This window comes from Physcomitrium patens, chromosome 8 (assembly GCF_059467195.1).
Source record: "Physcomitrium patens ecotype Gransden chromosome 8, ASM5946719v1, whole genome shotgun sequence".
NCBI lineage: Eukaryota > Viridiplantae > Streptophyta > Bryopsida > Funariales > Funariaceae > Physcomitrium > Physcomitrium patens.
In genome coordinates this window covers 17,435,166-17,460,944 of record NC_143417.1, presented here as the reverse complement: position 1 = coordinate 17,460,944, position 25,779 = coordinate 17,435,166, and the positions used below count along the sequence as shown (strand labels likewise).

The 25,779-nt window shown below is 41.8% G+C and overlaps 4 protein-coding genes across 9 annotated transcripts; 3 read left to right on the top strand and 1 right to left on the bottom strand.

The window, feature by feature from the left end:
- The first annotated feature begins 660 nt into the window (after positions 1–660).
- Positions 661–3,382, top strand: LOC112285455 (uncharacterized). 4 transcript variants are annotated; one of them, XM_090252747.1, is made up of 2 exons: positions 661–1,038; positions 1,778–3,382. In XM_090252747.1, exon 2 carries the CDS (start codon positions 1,975–1,977, stop codon positions 2,812–2,814), a length of 840 nt encoding a protein of 279 aa, XP_090108873.1. In that variant the 5' UTR covers positions 661–1,038; positions 1,778–1,974; the 3' UTR covers positions 2,815–3,382. The 4 variants fall into 4 exon arrangements, with proteins under 4 accessions (XP_090108873.1, XP_073391723.1, XP_024382074.1 ...); XM_073535622.2 differs by having other exon boundaries at positions 661–1,134; XM_024526306.3 differs by having other exon boundaries at positions 661–1,134; positions 1,498–3,382.
- Positions 3,383–5,314: 1,932 nt separating this feature from the next.
- On the top strand, positions 5,315–8,104 carry LOC112285322 (DNA-directed RNA polymerase I subunit rpa49). Its single transcript, XM_024526028.3, has 4 exons — positions 5,315–5,849; positions 6,305–6,448; positions 6,753–7,100; positions 7,362–8,104. Exons 1-4 carry the CDS (start codon positions 5,451–5,453, stop codon positions 7,872–7,874), a joined length of 1,404 nt encoding a protein of 467 aa, XP_024381796.1. The 5' UTR covers positions 5,315–5,450; the 3' UTR covers positions 7,875–8,104.
- A 1,249-nt stretch (positions 8,105–9,353) lies between these two features.
- On the bottom strand, positions 9,354–17,418 carry LOC112286106 (uncharacterized). Of its 3 annotated transcripts, none has more exons than XM_024527693.3 (12): positions 17,165–17,418; positions 16,568–16,649; positions 15,305–15,965; positions 14,787–14,955; positions 14,154–14,382; positions 13,893–14,032; positions 13,434–13,747; positions 12,902–13,117; positions 12,118–12,603; positions 11,155–11,844; positions 10,128–11,021; positions 9,354–9,951 (listed from the first exon to the last, which is right to left on the bottom strand). In XM_024527693.3, the coding sequence occupies exons 3-12, from the start codon at positions 15,575–15,577 to the stop codon at positions 9,682–9,684; spliced, it is 3,681 nt and encodes a 1,226-aa protein (XP_024383461.1). In that variant the 5' UTR covers positions 15,578–15,965; positions 16,568–16,649; positions 17,165–17,418; the 3' UTR covers positions 9,354–9,681. The 3 variants fall into 3 exon arrangements, with proteins under 3 accessions (XP_024383461.1, XP_090108871.1, XP_090108872.1); XM_090252745.1 differs by lacking the exon at positions 17,165–17,418 and adding an exon at positions 16,995–17,158; XM_090252746.1 differs by lacking the exon at positions 17,165–17,418 and adding an exon at positions 16,893–17,005.
- Positions 17,419–18,950: 1,532 nt separating this feature from the next.
- LOC112286107 (uncharacterized) lies at positions 18,951–24,548 on the top strand. The gene is made up of 11 exons (XM_024527694.3): positions 18,951–19,436; positions 20,118–20,195; positions 20,417–20,695; positions 21,079–21,167; positions 21,436–21,524; positions 21,833–21,936; positions 22,123–22,219; positions 22,423–22,498; positions 22,643–22,757; positions 22,896–23,427; positions 23,665–24,548. Exons 1-11 carry the CDS (start codon positions 19,145–19,147, stop codon positions 24,197–24,199), a joined length of 2,286 nt encoding a protein of 761 aa, XP_024383462.1. The 5' UTR covers positions 18,951–19,144; the 3' UTR covers positions 24,200–24,548.
- The last annotated feature ends 1,231 nt before the right edge of the window (positions 24,549–25,779 follow it).

Here is a 25,779-nt window from a genome sequence, read left to right as displayed (position 1 = left end):
AATCAAATAAGAATGCACAAGCAATGCACTTTTAAGGAATGATGTAAAATCTAAACATGACCTAATCAAGCTATCTTTTACACCACAAAAAGAGAGTCTAAGAATGCAAGTGTGAAAAGAAAAAAGAAAAATCCTAAAACTTTACTAAATGGCTTAATCACCATAGCCAAACAAAATCTTACAAACATAACCATTCACAAGATTTGAGAAAGCAAGATAACAAGATTAGTCCAATGAAAGGTAAATTCAAGGTGAGAGTAGTCTAAAGGAAGATACAATACCTTCAACCAATATGGTGTGGATTGATAAATCATAAATGGAGCCACAAATTGAGTTTGAATATGAGGGCCTTTGTGATTGTCCAAACGCATCCTCACTATTGGGTAAAAATCTCTCTTGTAAATGTTCTTCGTGCAAATTATAAAAACATTAACTCAACAAAAAAAGAGTACAATCTCTTGTTTGTTGCCCCCAAGTTCATGGCAACAAGCAGACTGCAAAGCAAGAAGCAGAGAATCCTCTGCCCTAAACTTAACCTCCCATGGATGACAGATAGACAGACAGACAGTCCATTACAAAGAGCCCCATGAACGAGGAATTCATGGACTCACTCACTCACAAAACAGTTTCGTGCCCTGTGAAGCACAGAAAGAAAGAATGGACTCATGGCACCACCACCACGCGAACACGCTCACGATCAGCGCCACCGCCGCAGGAAGCCTCGGCGGACATTCAACGAGGGTTGCTGGGATCGTGGCCATTATGCATCATCGCGCATAGTTGCGAAATCCAGGGCATGGCGAGAGCACCGGCGTATCAATCTATCAATCCCCGCTTCCCCTTACGCTGTAGTTTCGCACCTTTTCCTCGACTATCTGGGCCTTGTGGGGCGGTCTTGGTCTCCCCCCCCCCCCCCCCGGATCCCGTTTGCCCGCCTTCGGCCCCGAGTTCTGGATCTCTGTGCCCCCAATAACTCAATGTTCTTACGGTCTTGTGGCATTGATGTGCTCTGGAGGTGGCGTAGCACGGGCGCCCAAGGTCTCGGATCTTAATCGGTGCCTTTGTTGATACTATTACTACTACCACTGTTGGGTGGTGTGTGTGCTCTTGGGTGTGTGCGTTGTTGCTGAGAAGGTATGCTGTGTAGTGGAAAAAGAGAGAGACAGATTCTCTCTCATTCTTTCCAGAGCGTCATTGTTCTTGTACCCCATATTATACTTGGGTGATTCTCCTCATCTTGCCCAGTGCTCTTTTTCTTCTTCTTGTTGCATTGTCTTTTTCTTGTCTTTATATGTATTTTTTTTTTTTAGTTTTTCGATTCGAAGTTGCGCTGCATTGTAGATGTATCTTGTATGTGTCTTTTTAACTGCGGTGGTGCATTACTCAAGGAGACAGAGTTGTTTGCTTGTGTTTTTTCCCCACTCTGAGCGGCTTGATGAACAGGTCGATGAAACGGGGGGATGTTTTTGGCTTTTAACAGAACGATTCTGCATATAGGTGTTGGTATGTTGAGTTGGGGGACGAACTTTCACTCAGGATACGATTAGTTTTCGGAGCTTCGTTGCAGATCTGGAGCCATTGGTTTCCTGTTGGATATATCGATTGCCTGGTGCGACGAAGCATTGCATCGTGTGAACTATGCATTGTTCCGCATCTGGTTGCAACGGCGCACTGGGATGAACACTTGAGTTCGACGTGAAAGCGTGGATCACTGATCTGGGTTAAGTCAGATCTGTATCTCGTTGTGATAATCTCTGAAATCTACTTTTGTTTGCAGGCATGCACGCGAAGCAGCCGAACACGTTACTTTGCTGGATGATGAAATCTGCCGAGTTACGAATCCTTCTTGACCCAACTCCTGGGCACCACCTGTGAATCTGTTCTCACATTGTAGCATTCACCCAAAAATATAGTGCTCATCTCTTCTCTAGACCTTCTGTTCTGTGGCCGTAGTCCGGGTACTCGAAGTTCATCATGGTGGGGTGTACAAGGAGCAGGAGACTGGTCAATGTCTCCCACATTGTTATTTTCGTTCTTCTCGCCTATACCACTACTACTTCCGCTCTTGGCCTATCCAACACGGATTCCTCGTGTCATGGATCTCGACGGTGCCTTCAGCAATTTGAATTCGGACCTCCGGTACCGGCTCCTGCATCAGAACCTGCACCGAATGATCCACTAGCACCCGATAATTCGCCTCCAGCACCCCCTGCGGATTTCTTGGGTTCACCTCCCTCTCCAACTCCCGAACCGCAACCAGTACTCCCATCACCTACTCCATCTCCAGTTGCTGATCCAGTTCTCCCAGGTCCTGCTCGAACTCCCGGACAGACCCTACCTCCTCCAGCACCTGCTCCAACACCCGTGGGTGCAGGTCCAGCACCAGTCATTCCGCCATTTGGGTCTGTGTCACCTGTGCCATCGCTGGCTCCAGCCGTTTTACCTCCTACTGGTGGGTTCGTCCCCGTCGTTCCATCGCCTACTCCTGCGTTGCCACCTAAATTATCCCCTACAGTTGCTCCTGCGTCTCCCCCTCCTTCAATCGCTCCTCCCCCTCCTGGAACTGACGATTCTCCTCCGTCCCCACCAACCCCCAGTGTGGTGCTTCCTCCTGCTTCCCCAGCAGCTGCATCCAGCTCAGAGTCTTCCAACAAATCAACAGTCAAAGCTGCTGTAGGCGCCACTGTCGGAGTTTTCTTGTTTGCTTTGGTCGCATTAGGGTTGATCGTGTTCTTCAAGCCAGAATGGCTGCCATGTTGCGGGGAGGACAGAAGACGGCAAGCTCAGTATGAGCGCCACATCACTGACTTCTAATTTAGTGTGAAACAGTTTGGGATTCGGTGGATTTTAGCGATATGACAGCCATTGCTATTCGACTGGGCCGGTGCAGCGCAACTTGTGCTCAAGACAGAAGGTCTGAGATTGGACCCAGCTCCAAGCCTTTCAGAGGATCAAACCAGCTGAGGAGTTGATCTTCATCCCAATTTGCTTGACTGAGAACTTGTAGTAGGGTTTTCTTGTGAGCATCTACAGCCGTCTACTTTTTAGATGGCTTCCGTAACGACAACAATGTAGGATTTTGGCAGGAGCAGCTTAGAGACCCAGCAGCCTCATTAACTACACACCAGGTGTTTTGAGGTCCAACTGCGGTGGAGTCGTGTAAGCCATCAGTCGTTAGGATTCGGCATTCCTTTGGAACCTTCTTCAGGTCCACAATTTGTTTGGTCTTGAAGGATTCCCTACTTGCTACGCCATGAATCCTTCTTTATATGAAATTAATACGCAGTCTTCTCCACATGTCGGGCACCAGATCATGCACCATCCGCAAGACTCATGCACGCTCCTCATGCATTTTTAAACAAAAATTATTGTCAGATCATTACACTGGTTGTAGTTTCTGTTTTTATTTATTTATTTATTTTTCTTGACGTTTTTGGCTGCAGTCCTAACTGTTGGACATTCATATGTACATTTTTGCGGCATTATATGGGAGTTGAAATCCGTTTGTGTTAAGCGTGAATTTATATACTTCATTTCAGAAAATTACGTTGAATCCAAGGAAGCATATGTGTTACTAAGTTAGACAACGATAACTTTGACCAATCTGGAAATCATACAACTTTTAGCATATGCAGAGGAATACCTTGTTCTTTATGCACATTTTAAGTGCAAATCAATATCCAAGGTGGATCGTATTTTTAGGTTTTTAATGCCTTGATCCGTAGCAACCACAGACTGGACTAGGTAGAAAGTGAGCTTTTCAAAAATGGGTGTTACTCATCTCATTTTTGTGAGGAGGAAAAGTTTCTTGAGTAGTTATAACATGCAACCCCAATATTCACACCAGTACACGATTCTTTTATTTGAGTAAGCATTCAAAACTAAAAGAAACTACAATGTGTACGAGAGTAAAACATTTGCTTTAAAAATATTATGAAATTTTGTATTGTCAATATGTACACCCTAATATTCTTGAGAGAATCAATCTTTTATTTTTTAGATAATTCCTTTCTCAATGATAAAGACCACTTTTTATTCATTTACAAATGTTGAGGTGTATAATTTAGTGTGCTCTAATTTAAGACTTATTATTTTTTAAGGTATTACTAAGCGAGTCTTATCCTGAGGGAGGAGTTGACAGGCTGCGATTTTTAAGTTCTTTAATTGGTAAAAATCAAAAGTCTCACATGATCATCTTTATATGACATAAAGAATTTTGTCTCCTACAAATTTGCAATAGGCCCACAAAAAAAAATTACATGAGAACTACACCAAAAAAATAAAAATAAAAAATTGTGAAAACTCCAACTTTGATCAAGTATTCAAAATTCCATACAACTTTTATACAGAACATACAAGCCAAACAATAATCATTTGGAATTAATTATCAAAGATTGAATCCTTCCATAATCTTGCATCAATTATGAATTGAGTAGAGTTAATGAATCCTCATCTATTGCTTCTACCTATTATCCAACTTTATTTTGTTAGTCATGCATGTTGTAGAACAAAAACATTATCAATTTTATACTTCCGTCTTCTTCTTCTTTTTCTTCACCTTTTTTTTTTTTTTTTTTTTTTTTTTTTTTTCTTCAAATTGAAACCAATCACAAAATAAAACTAATGTATGTTTTGAGTTCTTGGTCTAACAGTAACCACTGAGGTACTCTGTACATTATAACAAATCAATAGAAAAGCTAGTTTTGATTATTATAGTGTTCAAGGTTAATGCTAAATTAATAAAACTACTTAAATGGTTATAATCATAAATACATTCACTTGAAGATAAATATATATTTTTCTGAAACAAATCAAAATTGCATAATCACAATTCAATTGTATTCAAATAGGATACTATTAACAGAATCACAATAAAACAATCCGTGAGCAGTTTTCATGGAAATAATTAAAAAATTGTCAATTGACTCATGGAAAAAATAAATTATCGTACATGGTTATATTTTCAAAATTAAAGAACACCTTCAAGTATTGCATAACGTGATTGTTTACAAAGAAGAAAACAACGTAAATCAACAAAATTAACAAATAAGTGTACATGTTTCTTTTTCTTAATTAAATCGTGCATCATGAGCTAAATTTGTGAAATCAATTTCAAAGAAGGCAAGCTTTTTCTTTCTTCATAATAAGTGCTTTCGTATCCAAGGTAATCTTTGCTTTTTTACTTTGTCCCACACTAACCCCTTTTTCCCAACGAAGTTCGTCGACGAAGAGGGCGACGAGAACGATGGCGACGATATTGTCGACGACAACGAACGAGAGTGTGAGAGAAAGTCCGAGCCAAAGCCCTAAACCCTCTTCTTCATTTCAGTGCGAGGGCCCGATTGTGTCTCCCTGCTCGCTCGTTGCCTCGCCTCGATTGTGCTCAATCATCGCCTGTTTTGATTGTGTCCTCAGATTGCCTAGCAGCAAGAGCTGCAGAACGAGCTATTATGGACAGTACGTCGTCTGACCAACACCACCACCACCACAAGAAGAAGAAGAAATCGGCGTCGAAAGTAGTGGAGCAGGATGTGAGGATGGACTATGTGCCTTCGAAGGAGGGCCGGGCGCGCCCTTTCGTAGCCTACTTCCCCACGGGGTTCGATCCCCTCGGGGAGGCTGATCACGGCGATGCTGCTGCTGCGTTGTCGAGCGTCAAGGTGTACCAAGGTGTGGACAAGCTGAAGGCGAAGCAGACGCAATTGGTGGCGTCGACGCACGGGCAGGTGGATTTTGTTGGGTTGAACTACGCCGGCGAAGCGGCTGCTTGGCAGCCCTGTAGTTACGCACTGGGCGTTTACGATAAGGAGAAAGGTACCTTGCAGCTGGTTCCTCTTGCTGGAGAAAAGGTAGCTCACTTCATTGTTGGGTTCTTGTAAAGTTGGAAATCTATGTCTGGTTGCTTATCGAACGAATTGTGATATTATACACTTTCTGCAGGAATTTGTTTGTTGTTTCTGGATTTGAAGAATGTGACAGTTGTTGAACATTATTATGGTTGCTTGAATTCCTCATATTGTCTCAGGGCATCGTAGATGTGGTCAGGAAGGTTAGGTTCGGTCTTGTTAGTGGATTCATGGTTTACGTCGGCGGTTCTAAGACGATTGGGTTTGACGTATAAAATATTACAACATTAGGATGAGCAGAGCTGATTCTGAGTCTACTGGAATTTACGATGGATACCAATTTGGTTTGATGCATGCTAAGATTTTATATGCTCCTTTGTTTTCGCCATATTACTGTGGATCGAGGCTCTCGCCAACTAGTGCTGAAAGTAGTTTAGCCTAACTTCATCTTCATCTAGATTCTCAGAATGGAGCCAAGAGTTAGGGGCATGAGTTATGAATGGACGGATGAAGAAGAGCGTGTGGAAGATACAAGGGAACAGAGTTTATTGAAGCGGAGAATGTTAGTTGAAACATTTGGCAGCCAGAAGAGTAAAATGCGGGTAAGTCGGATCACGCTATTCCCCATAGTTAGTCGACACTCATTTTTTTGTCTTCTTTTCGCACTATGTGTGGATTAGTTATAAATACAATGTCTCTAAAGAGGCTAGCAGGTTCGCAGGATGTGTCAGCGTGCAATCAACGTGTAAATTTTGTATTTGTGAAATTAGTGGTGCACTATTACTTTGATTCAGGCATAGATCCATTCTGAATTACTACTTCTACTTCCTCATTTTCTTTTCTTTTGACAAGATTGAATGAATTTTTATCTTTAGAGATGTTCTGCTAATGCTGACCTGCGCACAGGCACAACGGATGGAGAGAGGAATTGTAAAGGAGGATGCACTAGGAGACACCGAAGATATGGAGTCCCTTTTCCAGGAAGCGGGTGAAAACGAAGCCCTTCTTACCAATGAGCAAGCTCTGCAACAAGCTAACTTATCTGTTGTTCGCAACGTTCCGCCTCATGATGTTTCTGCAAATACGCCCGAAGGGGCTTACCCTCTTGATAAGCTCATTCCGGCTGAAGAATGGGAGAATTTGGATACCCGTGAGTTGAAGACAGCAGCCAAGAAGGCCAAAGATGAAGAACTACTTCGTCAGCAAAAGTATCCCAACTTCGTGCTCAGTCGTCTAAGAAGGATCAGGGTTGAGGTTAGCAGATAACAGATTCTCTTCCTTTCTTAGTTTTTTTTATTGCAATGAGCGTAGTCATTATGGATTCGTTCTTCGTTGAGGAGCTTCAAGTCCCGGGATAGTGAACTGTGAGCACGTTGAATATTTACTAGTGTTCTTACGATCCAAAGCCTGCGCAGTATCAGTATTCTTTATTCTGTGACGGGTGTGATTTCTTATTTTAATAGCAAGGAGCAGCGGACTATGAAACTGAAACGTTATCTCAAACCATTTTTGCAGGGAGACAAAGAAGGTAATGATCGGCGAGCTAAAATATTGGTGTATTTGAGACATCTGTTTACCTTTCATGCAACTCCTCACTACGCTGTGAGGAAGGCGGCTTCAGATCCTGGAAGGTTTTCACAAGAAACAGGCATACCTGGTATAATTGTTTCAAGTTTCTTGGAACGATTTGCGGGCGAGAGCACAACGGATTCTCTCAACAAATCTGAAATTCGCATTCAGTCCAAGCAGCATAAAGATCTTCTCACAAGCTACTGTCTAATCTTAGGATTGGCCGTCGACGATTTTCAGGCTGACCCGTATGATATGGCACTTGAGTTAAAGCAAACTGTGAACACCATACGGCCTTATTATCGTGAGCTTGGGTGCAAGTTTGAGGCTCGATCTATCAATGAACGGAGGGAGCTGGGGGATCCTGACAGTGCACAGGGCAAGTGGAGGGTTACTCTGCCTGTACCACTTAAGTTTCCTGAAATTGTCACTGCCAAGGGCAAGGGACCCAGAAGGTGATCTACGTAGAATATCCAACACGAAGGCTTTAGTTAGCTGAGGACATTGATCTTTTTCTTCGACAGTGGGAGACAGTGGTTGAGAAATATCCTAGACTTCAATCATATGCTGAAAATTAATTACTTGCGTCAGCTTTTCTGATGCTATGACGGTTAACCTTGTCTTCTGATTTTAGGGACCGTTCTTCTAAATCATCACTCTTAATTTTAGAAGCTTGTCGCCACAATCAATCCACTGGTAAAGGTGTACTATAATCGGCCGTGCTTATTTTTGCGTATTCCGTGGTTTTTCAGAAGATAATAATAGTCGCATTTCACGGAATTAAGTAGAAATTCTAGCTTTGCAATGATTATTATGTGGAGCCTTTTCGACGTCATTTAGATATGGGTCAAGTGTGCTCTATTCGAGAAGTATACATATCACTTATATAAATACAAAAAATACACCATTTAAATTTTCTCAGAAACTTTATTTTGTTCACAGTATAATATTGCAAAGACTTCCTACTCCATAAAAACATCTGAAATATACACATAAATATATATTTATATGGATATTGTCATTGCAATCACAAAAACATCTGAAATATATACATAAATATATATTTATATGGATATTGTCATTGCAATCACAAAAACATCTGAAATATACACATAAATATATATTTATATGGATATTGTCATTGCAATCACAGTTTTTATGCTACTGCCACTACAACCCGCTACTCATTTGACATATTACTTTAATATTTTTTATTCCAACAACTTTTTTATTAATATTCTTAATATGTTAATTCAAAATATTTTAAAAATAAAAACAAATTGAATAAAAATAAACAGTGGTGGCAGTAACAAAACTTGTGGAGACATCAGTAGCACACTTTACATGTATACACCAATTGTATATATAAACACACGTACTTCCAGAGGCGTAAGGTTTACAGAGATTATTTAGCAATCGAGAATTTACAGTAAGCTCATGTGATAGGAATGCCGCAAGCAGCAGGGGCCAGCTTTTATGATCTTGAAAATGGGTGTTGACTGCACGCCTTTGCAAGTACGTATGTACATACATACAGACATGCGTACAAGCACATTTCAGTTATATCAACTCCAAACACTTGTATAGGAAAGTTAAGTCATCCTTTCAAAGGCCTAGAACTAGATGCCAAGCATGTTTCCAACTGTAAGTTGTAAGAAGGGAAGACTTCCTTCCGATGACGGCAGGACTACGCCAGCACTTCTTGTGGGAGGTAACAATACGAAGAGTGTTACACGCACAGATTAGAAGCAGAATTATATTGAACACTTGCAGCAAATCAAGTTTTCAAAATCTCCATTCTAAGTGGATATTTCATGCACATGTTCTCCTAAAAAGACTAGGAATAAGCTTCTTCAAGCATTCCAGGAATTGGGGGATCACACTCTTGAAAAATAATCTAATAATGGGTACGCATAAGCCAGAGTAAGACCAAGAACAAAAATTAAAACGTTGTGTAGATTTCTGAAACTGCACCTAGAAAATGTACAAGTGCCTGAGACAGCAGATGAGACGAATAGTCAAACTAAGAAAATCTTGGAAACCTTCATTATCTCCTACTGGATACAAAGCAAAACTCAAAAATGAGATCATCAAGAGCATATTGCCGAGCCTGGAAGGGAATGGACTCACCAGTAGTGAGCTTTTCCACTGATCAACAACCACCATATCAAAAATATTGACAAACACACGAAGATTGATCGATATACAACTCTATTGCTGGGATAGCACATCAGAAGTATGAAATTCGTAACTAATGAACAGTTGATTAGTTGTCCACCGGCCTCACGATTTTCACCGTCTTGTATAGACGCCGCAAATCTTTCATTGCCTCTTCCTCTTTCTGGATGTTACGAATAGGAGAAGGGTTGATAATTTCTGGTTTGTACCATCGACTGGGAGCCTCAGTGGATGGGGAGCCATGGTCCGGAACTTGGCTGCTCCTTCCAGGTGCGGATACCATTAAACCCAAGGGACTAGTAAGCTGTGGACTGCTTCGTAATGCAATTGGGCGCTGCTGTGCTTTGTGTTGCTTTACCTACACAAACCAATTACTTGATTAGACCATGTGCAGGATAGAAGTTAACAAATACAACGTCCACATACATGACAGTACCATGAAATTTAAAAGGTAAGAAAAGACATTTGTCTCGTTATCTGGTTCTGCGAATGGTCAAAACATGCGTTGCTGGAGGTTGTGAATGTGAGACATACTTGTTGGTCTTGGATATCGCGCAGCAAAGGAGCTGAGGTTCCTGGAGATCGTCCAGCCCAGGCAGGAGGACTGTTCTCTGGATGTAAACTCTGAGACTGCTTCGATGACGTTACAGCGATGGAGGCTGAACCTCGAACAAAATCGCTAAGGGTTACCCGCAGCGCTCCTCTGTCTGTTTCATCAAATGATGATTCGATAGCTATTTCACTACGACCCAAGTTGGCCCTACTACTATTGGACCCTACAGAAGTAGTCTTTACAAAACTTAAGGCTGGTTGAGGATTTCTACCCTTAGTACTGCTTACTTCAACCATTTCCAAAATCGGGTTCCTTAATACTGAAGATTTTCCTAAACTGTTGGACTTTTTCATGCCCATTTCTTTAAGACCAATTCCCGGTATGGATTTCTCGTTAGTGGAAGCGAGACCAACTGAGCTCAACTTCGTGGATGAGCCAATCTCTACAGAACCAACCGTTGTTCCTTTCGATTGGATAGCTTCAACACTCTCCTGGTTTTGTATCTCCCGTAATGATGCAGACCCCTTGAGCAGATGAACGCCACCCCATGCTGGACCATCAACTTTCGGTACAGGAGGGGGAGTTGGAGGAAGTGCTTTGGGTGGTGCCTCCAGTTCTCCACTGAGAAACATAGAAAGGCCGCCCTTCTTAGCTTTCCTTTTAGACGACGCTGACTTGGAAGTTTGAGAGGTTTTCCAAGAGCCCGATGAAGCAGATAAACCAGCAGGAGAAAACCCTGAAATTTCCTTAAATCCAAGGGATGAAGGGGTGTTCTGAGGAACCTGAGGCTCATTCTGAGAGATAGAGGGTACAGAAGGAGAGGAGTTACTTGGTTCTCCTGTGCTCTCCAGCACAGCAATCTGTTCAAGAGCTTCCTGCATAAATCGAAAGATAAATATCTCATCAAAATTCCAAATTACGGCAGTCCTGAAGATCGTCATTTGAAATACCAGAAAAAGGAACCACCTTTTCTAATAATAACATGCTTAAATATGAAAGTAGAATTACCTGAAGATCGAAGTCTTCAGCAATATTTGAATCCGTGGATTTAACAGAGGTAGGTCGATAGACACTCTGCGCATGTCCTCCTGAAACTTTGCCTTTTCTTCGTCCAGTGCGACCACCAGGTTTGGAGGCACTTGTATTTTCTGTATGACCTGGAGAACCCTTAATCTCCTTCTCGATAGGACTACTATTTGCCTTAGATACTGCTAACAATGGCGGTATTACTCCAGACTCGAGCAATGACAGTGAAATTTCTAACTCATGCTTTGTTTGAAGCTTAGCCAACTGCTGACTATCTAGATCATGACCCTTGAACTGTTTCAACTCAAGTGCCTCGATTTGTTGAAGCTTCTTCCGCACAGCCCGTATATGTTTACCAACTACATCCTCCCCTCCAACGTTCCTAGGAGTCAAGAAACCTTCATTAGACGTGTTCTCTACCAGGATGTCTTGCTCCATACTTCCAACCCGAAAATTGCGTGTCCGTAAATCACCAACATCACCATCCTCTTCTTCACTGTCTATAACAACCGGTAGGGTTGCACTAGGCGTTGGTAGTAATCTGTAACTCCACGACTCACCCGAATTAGAGTCGAGAGCTTTTTCTAACTCGGCCAAGAGGGCAGATGGTAGTTGTGCAAATATCGAGGGAGAGATGGTGAGAATGTAATCCAGATTACGAAGTACTAGGTCCTGCAAACCCCAAGTAAGTTAGTCAGAATGACGACAAATAAGAAAAAATACAAGTCCACACCACTGCGGTGCATCATAAATGTACCACAGGTTACGTGCCTAATGTACGCGCAAAGTTTTGCTTGTCGTAAACGGAAATTATTTGCGCAGCAGAAGTGAAAAAAATCCTCACAAATCGTACATGCAATCCTAACCGTTATCCACAGGTGACTGTTATAAAGTGATAATGGAAGACTTGAACTTGAAAGAGATTGCCGAAGAGAGGAAATTCACCTCACAGTATCGCCTCAAATGATCTGCACCTATAGAATCTGCGAATTCAAGAATCTGAAGAGCATTCTTGGGTTCAACAATCGACTCGGTGACAACTTTTTGACACAAATCCTTCAGACTAGGTACCCCTTCATCCACGCTTTTCGGAACGACAGGCCCAAGTGTCCTAGATTCTTCCTCCATTTCAGGGTCTTCACCAGCAGATTCCTCACCTTCTCCAATCGTCTTAGAATCTCCAAGCACCTCATTGGGCGGCTTCGTGGAGTAAGTAGGGGCATACAGTGCAGCAACAGCGAGTGAGTGAGTTTCTCCAACAGACAATCCTGTAATGTGCTTTGCACCATGAACACGAACAGGAGATGGATGAACATTTGCCTTGCTTCCTTCACCATCCCAGACATAGACATTCCCAGTGCTTGTTGTTACTGCAGTTCGGTACTTGCCAGCTGCAACGGCCACAACTTGGTGGCCTGCCATAGAAGAGAGCTGCTCACAAATGTAACAGTCAGAAAAAGAAGCAGGATAGTGGCTCGCAATAAGTATATATACAACCTCTGTACTCAGAACTGGGAAGTTGAAATCTGGTTAGGAACACCAGAAGACCACTACAGCAAGCACATCTCAAATTAAGATCTGCAAACCGTTAAGAAATTCATCATTTGAAGGTCTCCACATAAAAAAAGATAGAAATAGATAGTCTACAAGGACAAGAATTGCTGAGAACCGAAAAACAAACATTTATAAATTACACGAGCGTAAACCTTCATTAACACTCAGGTTTTACCTGGTGAGTCCGCAGATTTGGATCAGCAGATACCCAATAGAAGATTAGACCATCCTCTGCGACTATTGTGCTATGAGTCATGCCTGCAGCAATAGCAACCACCTGATCTCTACGACCCTTTTTATGAAACTTCAATGGACAGGATCCTCTCTTCTTAATATCTCGAGCAATAATCACACGGCGAGGAGTCACCATCTTATAGCCCCAAGTCAGAACCTGAAAAAAAACCATCCACAAATGAGCAAAATCGACTAACACTTCATAATCCAATGCCGCTTGTAACATCAAAAAGCAGACAGAAATTAATTTTTAAAATATAAAAAGGGTAGGGCGACTTAGATTCATGATGACCACTAAAGAGAAGGGACGATGATTAAGGAGCTGATGCACTGATACATCCAACCACATTCGAATGCTATCTAGGAATAGAACACGTAACTGGTGGTAATAAGAATTGGACAACTTAAAATAGGTACTAATTTAATATCCTACATTGCTTACTGACAACAATTAAACCACGTGCAAAGTTTACCTTGTGCTCGAACTCCCCGTCCTCCCGTTTAGACTCTTCAAGGACTACAGTATGGTATTTTGCAGTAGAAATAGTCACTAATTTTCTACCCTTCAGATAATCAATCCACCGAGGCATGCAATTGGATGCAGAATTAGAGGTACCATAACCCAACTGCCCTTCACTGTTACAACCCCAAGTATAGACGTCCCCGCATTGTGTCAGAACAGCACTGTGCTTGTTTGCTGCTGCCACTATTGACACACGAACCTTGAGAGTACCAACTTTGCGTGGAGTAGCTTGTGTATCCACGGACGGATAACCTAGGCGACCATCTGAAAGCCAATACAATACAAGTGCCATTTTTATCATGACAAAGAGAGCTCACTTCTAGATAATACTTGAAAGAAGCACGTTCACTAACATCCAGAATTTGTTTCATGATGCTTCAAGGTGGGCAAGAAATATAGAGAAACCAACCTCGATTAGAACCCCAGGTGTAGACTTCTCCTCCATCCGTAGAAATGACACTGTGATGTTTAGCCACAGCAATTGAATTCACCTTCTTACCAGCAAGCCCACTGGTGACTTGTCGAGGAATAATAACCGCAACTTGTCCACTGCATCTCAAGAGAAATATGATTAACCCCAACAAAGATCTGAAGTAAACAATCAAGAAACGCAACCAAACATGCAAATCCTGGCATACCTACCAAATATCACAAAAAGCAAGACGCGAACCTGTGGATATCAAAATCAGGATGCCCAAGTCGACCACCACGCCCGAAGCCCCAAGTATACATGTCACCATTTGCGGTAACAGCTGCACTATGGAATTTAGCTGCTGCAACGTATGTGATGTCAAGGTTTTGCAAAGTGTCCAATCGGCACGGTATTCTCTGAATACCAGCAGTTCCTGTTCCCAGCTGATAATTTGCACCATTACCCCAACTGTATACCTCAGTCATAACTGCAGACAAAAACAAACGTCCATAGGATAAATAACTGGATCGTAAAAAAGATTTCTGTAAACAGATGCAACAAATACTACCCAAGATGATGCAAGCTGCTCCGAATAGGCGTAGCAAGTTGGGCACTGAGAGTTTCATGTACAGTTAATCGCTGACACTGCAATATTGCAAGGGACAGCAATCTCACAGCCTGGTTCTACTGAAAGACACAATTTAGAACAACCTAACTTATGCATCGAAGGCATCGTGACGAATGACTCAGCCAAATAACAATCAAAATTAATAGAACGAGATCTTTCCAGATATGGTCCGCTTTCTCCACAAGTTTAGAGTAGAAAAATTTATAAATGAACCGCAAATTCAAGGCTTCGGGAACTGGACATAATGTTTGCAAATGCTGCACCTGAGTTGGAAATGACACTCTTAACAGGGCCAGATATGAGGTCAATAGGTATTCGCCCTTTTGTATCCTCAATCGTTAAAGAAGCACCCGCTTGCAAAAGCACACCAGCAACCGTCAGATGCCCAAAATGAAAAGCCCTGTGCAAGCTGCTCCATCCGGACTCGCCATCCTGCTCGAGCCAAATGACAACTTTCAAGCTTCGACAGGGGGTTTGTTCATACCACAATCGATTGTAGTAGCAGTATCATGGTTTTAGGGACATGACAGCGTCCAGGTGGAACATAGAACAAGTAGAGCCCATCGCAGCAATAGAGTAAAACTTCCAAACTTGGGGTCAGATAAACGGAGCATGACTCCACAAAAGATAAGCCGTCCTTTTGGTGGGGAAAGTGGGAAGAAGCACCCCAACAGGACAAAGTGATTCTGTTGAAAACTTTGGACATTATAAAGTGAAAATATTTTTAAGGTTGGCGAAGATAAATTCTATCCATAAGACGCGGGGTAGCTCTGAAACTCACCCTAGCGTCAGGATTAGCACCAGCTGCAAGCAGACGTCGGACAATTGGTATGTGGTTTCGCCAGACTGCGATGTGTAGCGCAGTAGAGCCAAATACACTTCTAGCATCAACATTCCCATTGCATTTTTTCATAGACGCTAAAGCCAGTTCCACATCCTGCACCGAGCCATTTCGTACCGCAGCCCATATATCGTTGCAGTTCCCACCTCCCAATTTTTTCGGTGGAGTATGCTTTAGGCTTGAACCAGGAGATAAAACGCTAATAACGTCCATGTTCTCCCACTTTCACCACTAATATGCTAATAACCCAACCAATCTTTGCTAAGTCAAAGACTCATGACGTGCACAACCAGTGGGATCATCGTCACAAGCAGCAGGTCTTTCTCTGAAATAAAGTCGAATTTTTAAAAATGTTCCAATGTTCTGAATGCTGATAATTCACACCTGCACTCGTCGTCGTCGACTTCTCCTCCTGTAGAACAAGCAAGTACTAATAGCCAATCGCATGTTCTCATGGACCTTTTAGAATATGCTACTTTGCCCAGCAGGTGATGCTGTTGCGGCCTCCAAGAAAGTAGTAGCAGCATTTAGATGATCATATAAAGTTCCTCCGTGACTATATCCCATGATCTACAACTGAGACGACATTGTACGGATTTTCCTGCAATACCAGGAACACAGGTAATATGAGGACAAGGTGTTGGCTATGTGAAGGACCATTAACATCAACATTTAGCATACCAGATGACTAAATTATTGTGTTGACCACAATGCCAATCTTGGATAAAAAGCATTGTTGTCCCATCTTCTGATTGCTCTTAAAAATAAATGCGTGCTTCAGAAAGAACTAGCAAGCTCAAATTACCGTCAGCCAACAGCGCACGTAGAAATCCAAAATACAATTCAAACCGCAAATCTACCGATTAAGAATCATACTTTAAAATACAAAGAGAACGAAGAGAACAAAATTGTGGTTTCAACCACTACATGAATTTTGAGGTCGGACAAAATTAGAAGTCTTCATTCCCGCAAAGCTTTGGAAAAGTGAGGGTTCGCCAGACTTGACATTCATGCTAAACATCAACTACACGCACATATTCCGAACACTGCTGGACGCACAATCTCATCTTTGATGAAATATGAATTGAGTGCGTAGGAGAACTTTCATGTTTCTTTTCTTTGCTTTTCATTTCTTTTTTGGAAAGAGCTCAACTACAACGGTCATAAACATGTGAAAAGAGTACTTGGTACAAAACAACGCACCGCTATTTTGGCAGCAGAAATAAAATCGTCCTGACAGTTCCAAGATCAAATGAACACCTTGTCAACGAAGAAACCACGTCCCCTGCAAAACGGCTAGTTCAGTGCTCCAAAGTTCAAACTGACCTCCAGTAAAATCTCGAAACCCTAAGTGAGGAACACCTTCACCGTTAAAAAACTATTGGTTGTATTGAACCGCGCAGTAGCAAACAGTACTCCTACTCATTTTCCTAGTGAATAAAAACTAGTAGATAGTGGTCTGAGCTACTTTCACGGGAATTTGAAGAACTACGAACGCAAATATAAGAGTTCACTTGAGAGATTCAACCTTCACAACAATATTTGTAACTCAAAGCAATCAAAAACAGTGGAAGTAGCTCTGCCAATATGATTCCTACAACTAGAGCTGAAAGTTAGCCAGAAGAACTACCCAAGGCTACGAGCATTGCCAGGTACAAAGTACTGCCGGTACCATTCAACCAGAAACCAATATCCAATTAGACCTAAAGCAAATGCACCCAATTCTTCAGCCAGAGCCAGAACCAACGACCGCAAACCCTAAACTCTCCAACACAAAGCTTGAGTAAGACTCTAATTTACCAAATTATAACCAGGTGCCCGAACTATGAGCACCAACTTCCCCAGAACGCAACAGCGAGACGTCGGAAGCAAGACGACACGTTGCTCGCGACGCGCGTCAGCTGGATGCAACGAAGGCCTCGAGTCTACTTAATAATTAAATCGACGAAATGAGTTTGGTGATCGCGGAAACTCCAGCAGTTCCGAAGGCCTTAACGAATGACGTGACTGAAATCGACGAGAAAAGAACCAGGCGGCAAGAAAGTTAGTGGCCGAGGTTGGCTCCGGCTGCAAAAAGGAAAATCGCATCCAGGTATCGAAGAAAGCATGTGCGGCGAGGACGAAGAGCATCGCCGGGAGCATCGGCCAAGGCATCTGGCCGAGCATGTTCCGCACCGAGAGACGCACACACACGTACGTGTGAACGCAACTCACGCTAAATTGGAATCCAAAAATGCGGCGATTCCATGCAAGTTTCCACATACCCGGAGAAACTACTTATGACCGGACTTGTACAAACACCCGGCAATGTTTGAGTCAGTCACAGGTCATATCTGGTTCCATCGTGTTGTGCCTCTCCGCTTTCAATTCCTCGTCGACGACTGCAAACTTGACTGTTTCGCGCAGTTGTACAATCAAACTACGGCGATCAAGAGACCGAGGTTGAGAGTCGAGTTTTCTCAACTAAAATGCAACATTCCATAGCGCGAGTACGGAGGCTTTGAATGATTTCGCCTGCTCTTTCCATGCGCAAAACATATCTGCATGAGCGTTTGTCTATTTTCGGTTCGGTCGTGGGTAGCGGATTCTGTTTGATGCTACCTTCTGACTTACAAATTTCTCCTCCCAGATGTATATGTTGGCTATACTCCAGAATACAAGAACAATCTTGCTGCCTTTAAAAATACATCGCGATTCGCTTTAATTCAGTTTCAGGTGCCTGTGCAGCAATTGTGCATTTAAGTCAATATCGTGGAACCAAAACATGAGTATCAGCGGAATCCAAACCTGTAGAATCCATTTAGCAACAGGGGATGACAGAAAGCAACTGCCCCAAGCGAATCGCTTTCGATGCCATAACTTTTGTGATTGACATTTCTTCAAGCTGTCCGATACTTGAGTGAATCAAATATGTGTAGATTCTTGAAAACCTTGAGCAAGATTCTTTTACCTCTCGATTCACTTACTGCCTCCGCCTTTCGATGCACAGTATCCTACTGGGCACGATCTTCTGCTGTTTTGCACAGCAACGCTCACAAAAAAACGTTGTTATTGAAAATTGCCACCAAGTGTGTCGTCCTTATTGAGGTTCTGTTCGTGAGCATCGTGAGCTCAGACATCATCTGGACGCTGTTTTCACACGCAGTAACCAATGAATCCCGTCGATGTGCATGTAAACCATCGAAGACGATTTCCTCGGAGACACCATACCGACATTTAGAAGCAGATTGGTTTGCTCTAAAAGCCTGTATTAATTATACAGGTCGTACACTACAAGGGCCAACAAGATACTCATCAGAAAGCTTCCCTTTATCTGCAAGTTTATTAGTTACAAACAAAACAGATCACTAAACATTGCATCGCGAGGGATTCAACTACTCAAATCCATCACATTCTTCCTGCTCATAAAAATGAAGTGCGTCATGTTTTCTGAATGTGACCAAAACCCCTTCTGAAACAACGCTCCTACGTGGCATAATTCCGACCCCTTCAAACCCTGCCACCTGGGTCAATTTTGGCGGCCAGCTGGGTGCCAGATGGGCATGAGAAGAGAACCGGGGCCGGACTGGGCTTTCGCCGCCCATTGTGAAGCTGATCAATACCTCGCTCGCATCAGGGCCAGGAGATGAGATGCTTCCAGTGTTGAGAATTGTTCCCTGGCACCATGAGATCGGACATCGCGAGGGTGGGCAGGAGATGATCTAGGCGTCCAATTCCTTTGCTGCGATTGAATTGATATTGGTGTTGGATTTGTCAGTGTTTGTGCGGGGGGTTGAAGTGATGGCATTTGTTGCAGTGCGCCCGTTGCCTGCTTCATCGTGTTTGGTGCAGCGCCCTGCGTTAGGGTTTGGACGGGGACGACTGTCATCGACAGCTCGCGTGGCAGTGCCGAGTTTGCAGTTGAGACTGTCTTCTGTCCGGTGTAGTGCGGAGGAAGGCGAGGGTCACAGGCCGCTTGTCGAAGAGAAGCGGGAATCCAAATTGCGTTCCGATGGTGATTCTTTGAATGAAGAATTGGGGGGTTGGTCTGTGGCTGAGGCTGAGCAGGAGGTGGACTCTAGCTCGAAATCAGGTGCATTCAATGGTTCAGGAAGAACTTATGTGCTTGCAATGTTACTTTAGCCCCTCATGGGAAGCGATTTGAATGCATGATTCAATCCGTAGAAATCTGTTACTATTCGATGTACACATATTATAGTGTTTTGTAATGCACCACTGCATGACCTGCGAATCTACTTCGACTCGTTCTTGCACTTCGTTCAAAAAATTGCGGATCGGATTGCCTGAAGTAGTCGGGGCTTGCAAGAGGGTTGGTTGCATCTAGAGCCAAACTACTTTAGGATGATCTCAGGCGAGAACCGATTCACGAGGTTTGATTCTTGTGGGATATTGCGCCTTGGTTGTTGGCAGTAATCTACGGAGTGCAGGCATTAGTGCCACAGGGGTTTCCTTTGGACTTTTCGTATTCAATATGTTATTGTTCTAGCAGCCTAGACTCCTTGACAACTTGATCAGAATCGAGTAGGGAGTTATTCAGCTCCTTACGCGGTTAACTAATCAAGCTTTTCGGAAAGGTCAACGGAATAACAGAATACCCGAATCCACTCTTACTGCGCAAAGTTTTAGCTGTTTTCAATATGAGGTTATGTTTTATATTGTAGCTTCGCTGGAGTGACCTAATTTTTAGATGTTTTGAGATTCCTTTCATTTATATTTAATTTCAATTCCGAGTGGTTCGACGGATATGGTGCAGGTTTCATGCGAGTTGGAGCAAGCCTTCTTCTGGCAGTTGGTGTTTCAGTGGCCTCTTACCTCTATTTTCAAAAAAATGGTCCGTCACATCCTTTTGTGTTATGGCCGCTAGTGTTTAGAGCACTTTAGCCTTTGTGGTGCTTTTTGCAGTTACTGCTGCAGTCGGTTGAACATCACCAAATATTCAATCTGTGTCACAGTTCTTTTAAATTATAGCTATTGTCCCCTCTAGGAGTATCGTCAAGCATTGACGTGCTATTCTCTTGCTCTGCTGTGACAATATTTGTACTCATGTTTTAGGAAGGAAATTAGTATCAAGTCCACTTCCTCAGGTAACTACACAAGAATTGGAAGTAGCGCATGAAGCACCTCTACAGCAGAAGTCACAAGCGACGTCCGAACCTGACCTCTTTGACGACGACGACCAGGACGCAACAATTGTTGACTCTTCAGCAAAGGACGACGGTGACGAGGTGAATGTGGAACTTGTAGACAACAATGAAGTTGAAGAAAAGAAACAAGACGTTTCAAATCAATTGGATCGACATAATATAGAACAAATCGATCAACTTGATTCAGGTATTTGCAAATAGGAGTTATGGCCCCATCCTCTGAATTCTGTAGGTGAACTTCACGAGTCTATCAGGTAGTAGTTCAAAGGATTTTCATTTAGAATTTCCGCTTTAAGGATCCGAGTTGGAATAATGTAAATATCAGGCCTGAGCTCAGTATATGTAGGCTCTTTTTTTACTAGTCGTTCAATCTTGAATCTCGTATTGCATGTGCGAACTTTCCTGTGAGAGCTGGTCCATGCTGTGAATGTTTACGGTTGAAAAAGATTGATTCGTTAGATATGACGAGGTATGTGCGCAAAGGAATCAGGTAAGGTAACTATTCCAATTTAACTCTAACAGCCAGTCCAAAATATGTGGAAAAGTTATTCTGGCTTCGGTTCCTTACAGATACGCAAGTCAGGAATTGGAAGGCAGTGGTTCCTGCTGTCGTTGATCGCATGCAAGAGCTGGCATTATCAGCCTTGCAAGCTCTGGAGGTGTCTTGTTTCTTTCCTTAAAATTCCTGTAAAACTCGTACCTGTGACGTTCTTGTCCGAATTTGCCTCGCTGCTGCAATGTGGGAAACTCTTGGAAATCGATGCATATTTGGGAATTGACCTTACTCGTATAGTAAGCTCAGAGTTTTTTTCCTACTGTGTGGCTTTCAACCACTGAATTGATTGTTGCATCTTTTAATACCATTCAATAGAAAAGAAAGAGAAAGAAGTCTGAACATGGAATTTTTAAATACCTTCTTGTATGCAGGTTGTTGAAGACGAAGTTGACCCTGCAGCGGTTTGTACTCGGAGAAATTATGCTCGCTGGTTGCTTGCTACTAGTAGTAAGTTGACGAGGTAAATTGACATCTTATACTTAATTTTATCATCTTAAGTATAGCCTTTTTGCATTTGATTCATATTTTACATGAGTAACCCGGCATTTACTTTTCTCCTACATTTTTTGTGTAGCATGTTTTCTTTAGTTGTTTCCTTTTAAATTGAAGAATGTGGATATGGACTTTGAAGAGCAGGTGGTTTGACCAAACAAGGAAAGGTAGATTGACTTTTGAGAATATATAAGAAGGTGTGCACCATTTGTCTATTGTTAGTCGCGCTGACCTCAAGAAAATGGTCTTAACTGCACTTCATTGGTCGCTGTATAGGAGTGCCGCTAATAAAATACTTCCCGCAATGTACATAGAAGAAGAAACAGAACTTGCTTTTGACGACATAACTCCTGGAGATCCTGACTTTTCTGCTATCCAAGGTATGTGTGTCTTCTTTATAATAGTATTCATCCCTTTTGGCAAAAGGTGCCTACGAAACTAGTCTTAAGCAGACTATTCTACGAGTTGATACTTGGTAGTTCGATTGCTTGATGGGATTGATACATGATTAGATTTAATGACGTTTGTTGGTTGTTATATTATGCCCTGGTATTTTGGGGGTGCAGGTCTAGCAGAAGCGGGACTAATTCCTAGTAAACTTTCCAGCATGGATACAGATTCTGGTGAGGGTGAAACTGGCGGAGTCCTTTTTTCTCCTGATAGGTATGTTCGAAGGGTACAATTCAATTTTCTGGGGAATTGATGCGCCTTTTAGTTGCGTTCAACAAGGTTTCTGCTTTTGCGAAGTCAAAGCTTGGAAACTTGACTGTCCTCTGGTTTCAAAATGAATCCATGACATGAGCTTGAATAATGGATGGTTATAGGCTTTTCAGCTGATTCCTAATTTACTCTTGATTTTATTGCAGTCCATTGTCGAGGCAAGACCTTGTAAGCTGGAAAATTTCTCTCGATCGTCGGTCCCTTCCAGTTATTTCTAAGGAGGTATTACTTTGGAGTTTTTACTATCCTGTCTTTCACTACCTCTATCGTATTTAAACGTTGCCATCATATTATTTTTCTTACTGGATTAGATAAGATTTTGTGTATTGCCCGAAATAGATTCTGATGGAAAGTATGCCCATGCAGGACTTTCAAGCACAATCAGGCTTCATGGACGTGGATCGCATTGAGAGTAAAGTATGGCCAGCAATTGTTACTGACTTGTATTCAGGAGAAAGCAGCATCATTGCTACTGCTTTCGGTACCGTACTCACTCAATTTCTTTTTGTGAAATATGGATAGTAGTTTTGTCTTCTTCAGATGACGTTGAGGTTCGGTTCACTTCAAGTTTGCATATAAGTTGACCTCTCCAGTTGAAATACGAGTACCTGTTTTCTAGGGTTCACAAGAATGTTTCAACCTCAGAAGCCTGCAACTATTGGTCAAGTCGCAATTGCGCTTGCAACTGGAGATACGTCCGATCAACTCGGGGAGGAGGTAGCAAGGCTTGAAGCAGAGAGAATGGCAGATGAAGCAGTTGCAGCAGATGCTGCAATGGAAGCTCGCACGCAAAAGGAGGTAAAAGCTCTATTCGACGAGGAAATTGAGACTGAGAGGAAACTTAGGGAGGAAGCTGAGAAGCTGCTTGCGGAAGCGAAAACCAACTTAGAAAAGATAACTACAGAAAGAGATGCCGAGAGGGATTCGCTCCTGAAGGGCCAGGCGGATGTTGAAGCAGAGAAAGACCTTTTGTATGATACCCAGTATAAAGTCGATGAGCAACTGCAAGCTTTAGCCACGCTTCGTGTAGAAATTTCCTATGAGAAAGAGAGACTTCAAAAGCTCAGTTCAAAAATAGAACAAGACCAGGAGTCAGCTTCCAGATTAAGGACGGAAATTGATTCAGAAAAGAAATCACTTGTTCTTGCAAGGTACAGCATTCCTATATTCTTATGTCTGGGTGCACCAGAATCCGCTTCTATCATAGATTCAACCTTTCAGCTCACTGTGCTGTATTTCAGTCATCACTATTATTCAAATGAGTATATTATCTTCAGCTGCGTTGTTTTGGATGTTGAAATTGCAGCGACCATATGTAGTACTGCTTTATATGAACGTGACGTAGAGTTGTGGGACCGTCTTTTTTCCTTTCCTGTTATTTTTTACAGATTGGAAGCAGAGGAAGAGGCCCAAAAGGCACGGGAACTGGCTAGAGTGCTTGAAGAAGCCAGACAACATTGGGCGGGTCGAGGGATTGAAATCCATGTCGACAAGTCTTTCGACGATAACAACATTCCTGGACCAAGTTGGCGCTATACCGGTGGTAACACAGACCTCGAGAAAGTGCTTCATCGTGCACCCTTGCAAGATGTCATAGACAAAGGAGAAAACCTGAAGACCAGGATCAATAACGGTGTGTTAAGATACTGGCATCTACTCCTGCAGGTAGTCAGCCGATTTTATTACAAAATTCTGGAGTTGTTGGGGCAAATAAGGAGGAAGTCATCACAGCTATCACTCGATACCTTTTCACATGTCAACCACAGGATGGAAGACACAAGATCAGTTGTTGCTGGAAAAATTCGTGGTGTTCAAGATGCAGTGTTGGATGCTTCTGCTGGTGCTATGGAGGGAAGTAAGAGATTCGCTGATGGATGCAGAAGTGGAGTTGGAAAAATTTCACAACGCTTCAAACACGACTGAGGTAGCAAAAGAGCAGGAAGATAATGTGTTAACATTCATGTTCAAGAGAACGTTTGTCTTGGGAGACTAACATAGTGAGTCCTCAAGTTTAGTAGGTATTAATGATAAAAACAACATAGATACTCATAGTATCCAGGCTTATTGTAGGTCTGATTGCCATCGCTTCCCACTCTTCACATATGCTAGAGATGAATTGTATACTGAAAAGCATAGAAAGTTGAGGCAGTATTGGTTCCCTCTACTTTTTGTTTTAGTTCTGACTAGTCAAACATTCTGCTTGCTACCAGAATTCACGACTTCCTCTTTTCTGGCTTTTATCTTTACTACAATATGACATTTTACAGGGGAATCACCACGCCTCAACTATTCCAAAGTTACAAATGTCCTTAGACTTACCCGAGAGAAATCTATGTGGCGGGTTCAGAGGAATGGCAATTGTAAGCAGCTGCTGGACTGGGTCGGGCATCTCTCTTGCCTGAAGGCAATGTGTCTGGAAACATAGATGTGGTTAATGAACTATTAGTAGTTTTGGGATGGAAGGAAAATTTCAAGCTTCAAATTACAGCATAGCATAAAGAAATATGATTGGTTTTGATAGTCGGTCTTAATTTGGACGTCTAGCGAGTAGACTTTAAACGGTTATACGTTTTGAACCGATGCAATCATCTTGATTCTAAATCTTCTCAATAAAATATTAATGATTGGACATAAAGTTCCTGGCAATAAATAGTAAACGATGCCTGGTGAGATGAGATGTGGTTCCTTTACAAGCTCCATATTATATGTGAAATTATTTTAACTACTTTAAAATAATATGTCACATTCAAGATAGATTATTGAAGTTCTAAAACATTATACTTTGAAATTTTGAAGAAGAATTTATGTAACAAAGTTCGAATTATGATTAATTAGGTAAAAAATCAATGGTATGAATTCATACAGAAATACTAAATAGAAGGTAGCAGTTCACAGTTAACTAACATTGTATTGTAAATTTTAACATAAATTATACAGCTTTTTTTTATTCATTTGTAACGTCTTAATAATTTAATTTTTCCAGTTTGTCACTTCATTTTTCCTTTTTTTTTTTTTTTTTTTTTTTTTTTTTTTCTTCTAAAAAAATTGTCTACGACTAATTAAGATTATGTAATTGCAAAAGTTAAACTCAGAGATTAAAATCTAAATTTGATTATTCATGTAGCTTATACATAAATTTTTCAAGAATGATTGCAACATAAAATCTTTCTCTGGTTTGAGTTTATATAAATTATAATATAAAAAATCATACATGATTTCCCAATTCTTTTTTGACATTAATATACCCATCTTAGTTAATTCTAATTACTATTGAATTGACCCCAAAATTGAATATTTTTTCAGAAAACAACGACAAGATAAATTTATTTTTCAAACACATAAGTTAATCACATAAAAACTAGTAGTCTTAGTATAATTTGATGTACAAGGACCTTCTTATGGCTCAAAAAGTAATAACAAAGTCACTCGGTGTAATCTCATTATGTTCGATTACAGTTAAACATCCTTCTTGACTTTAAATATGGATTTGGATGCACGTAGAT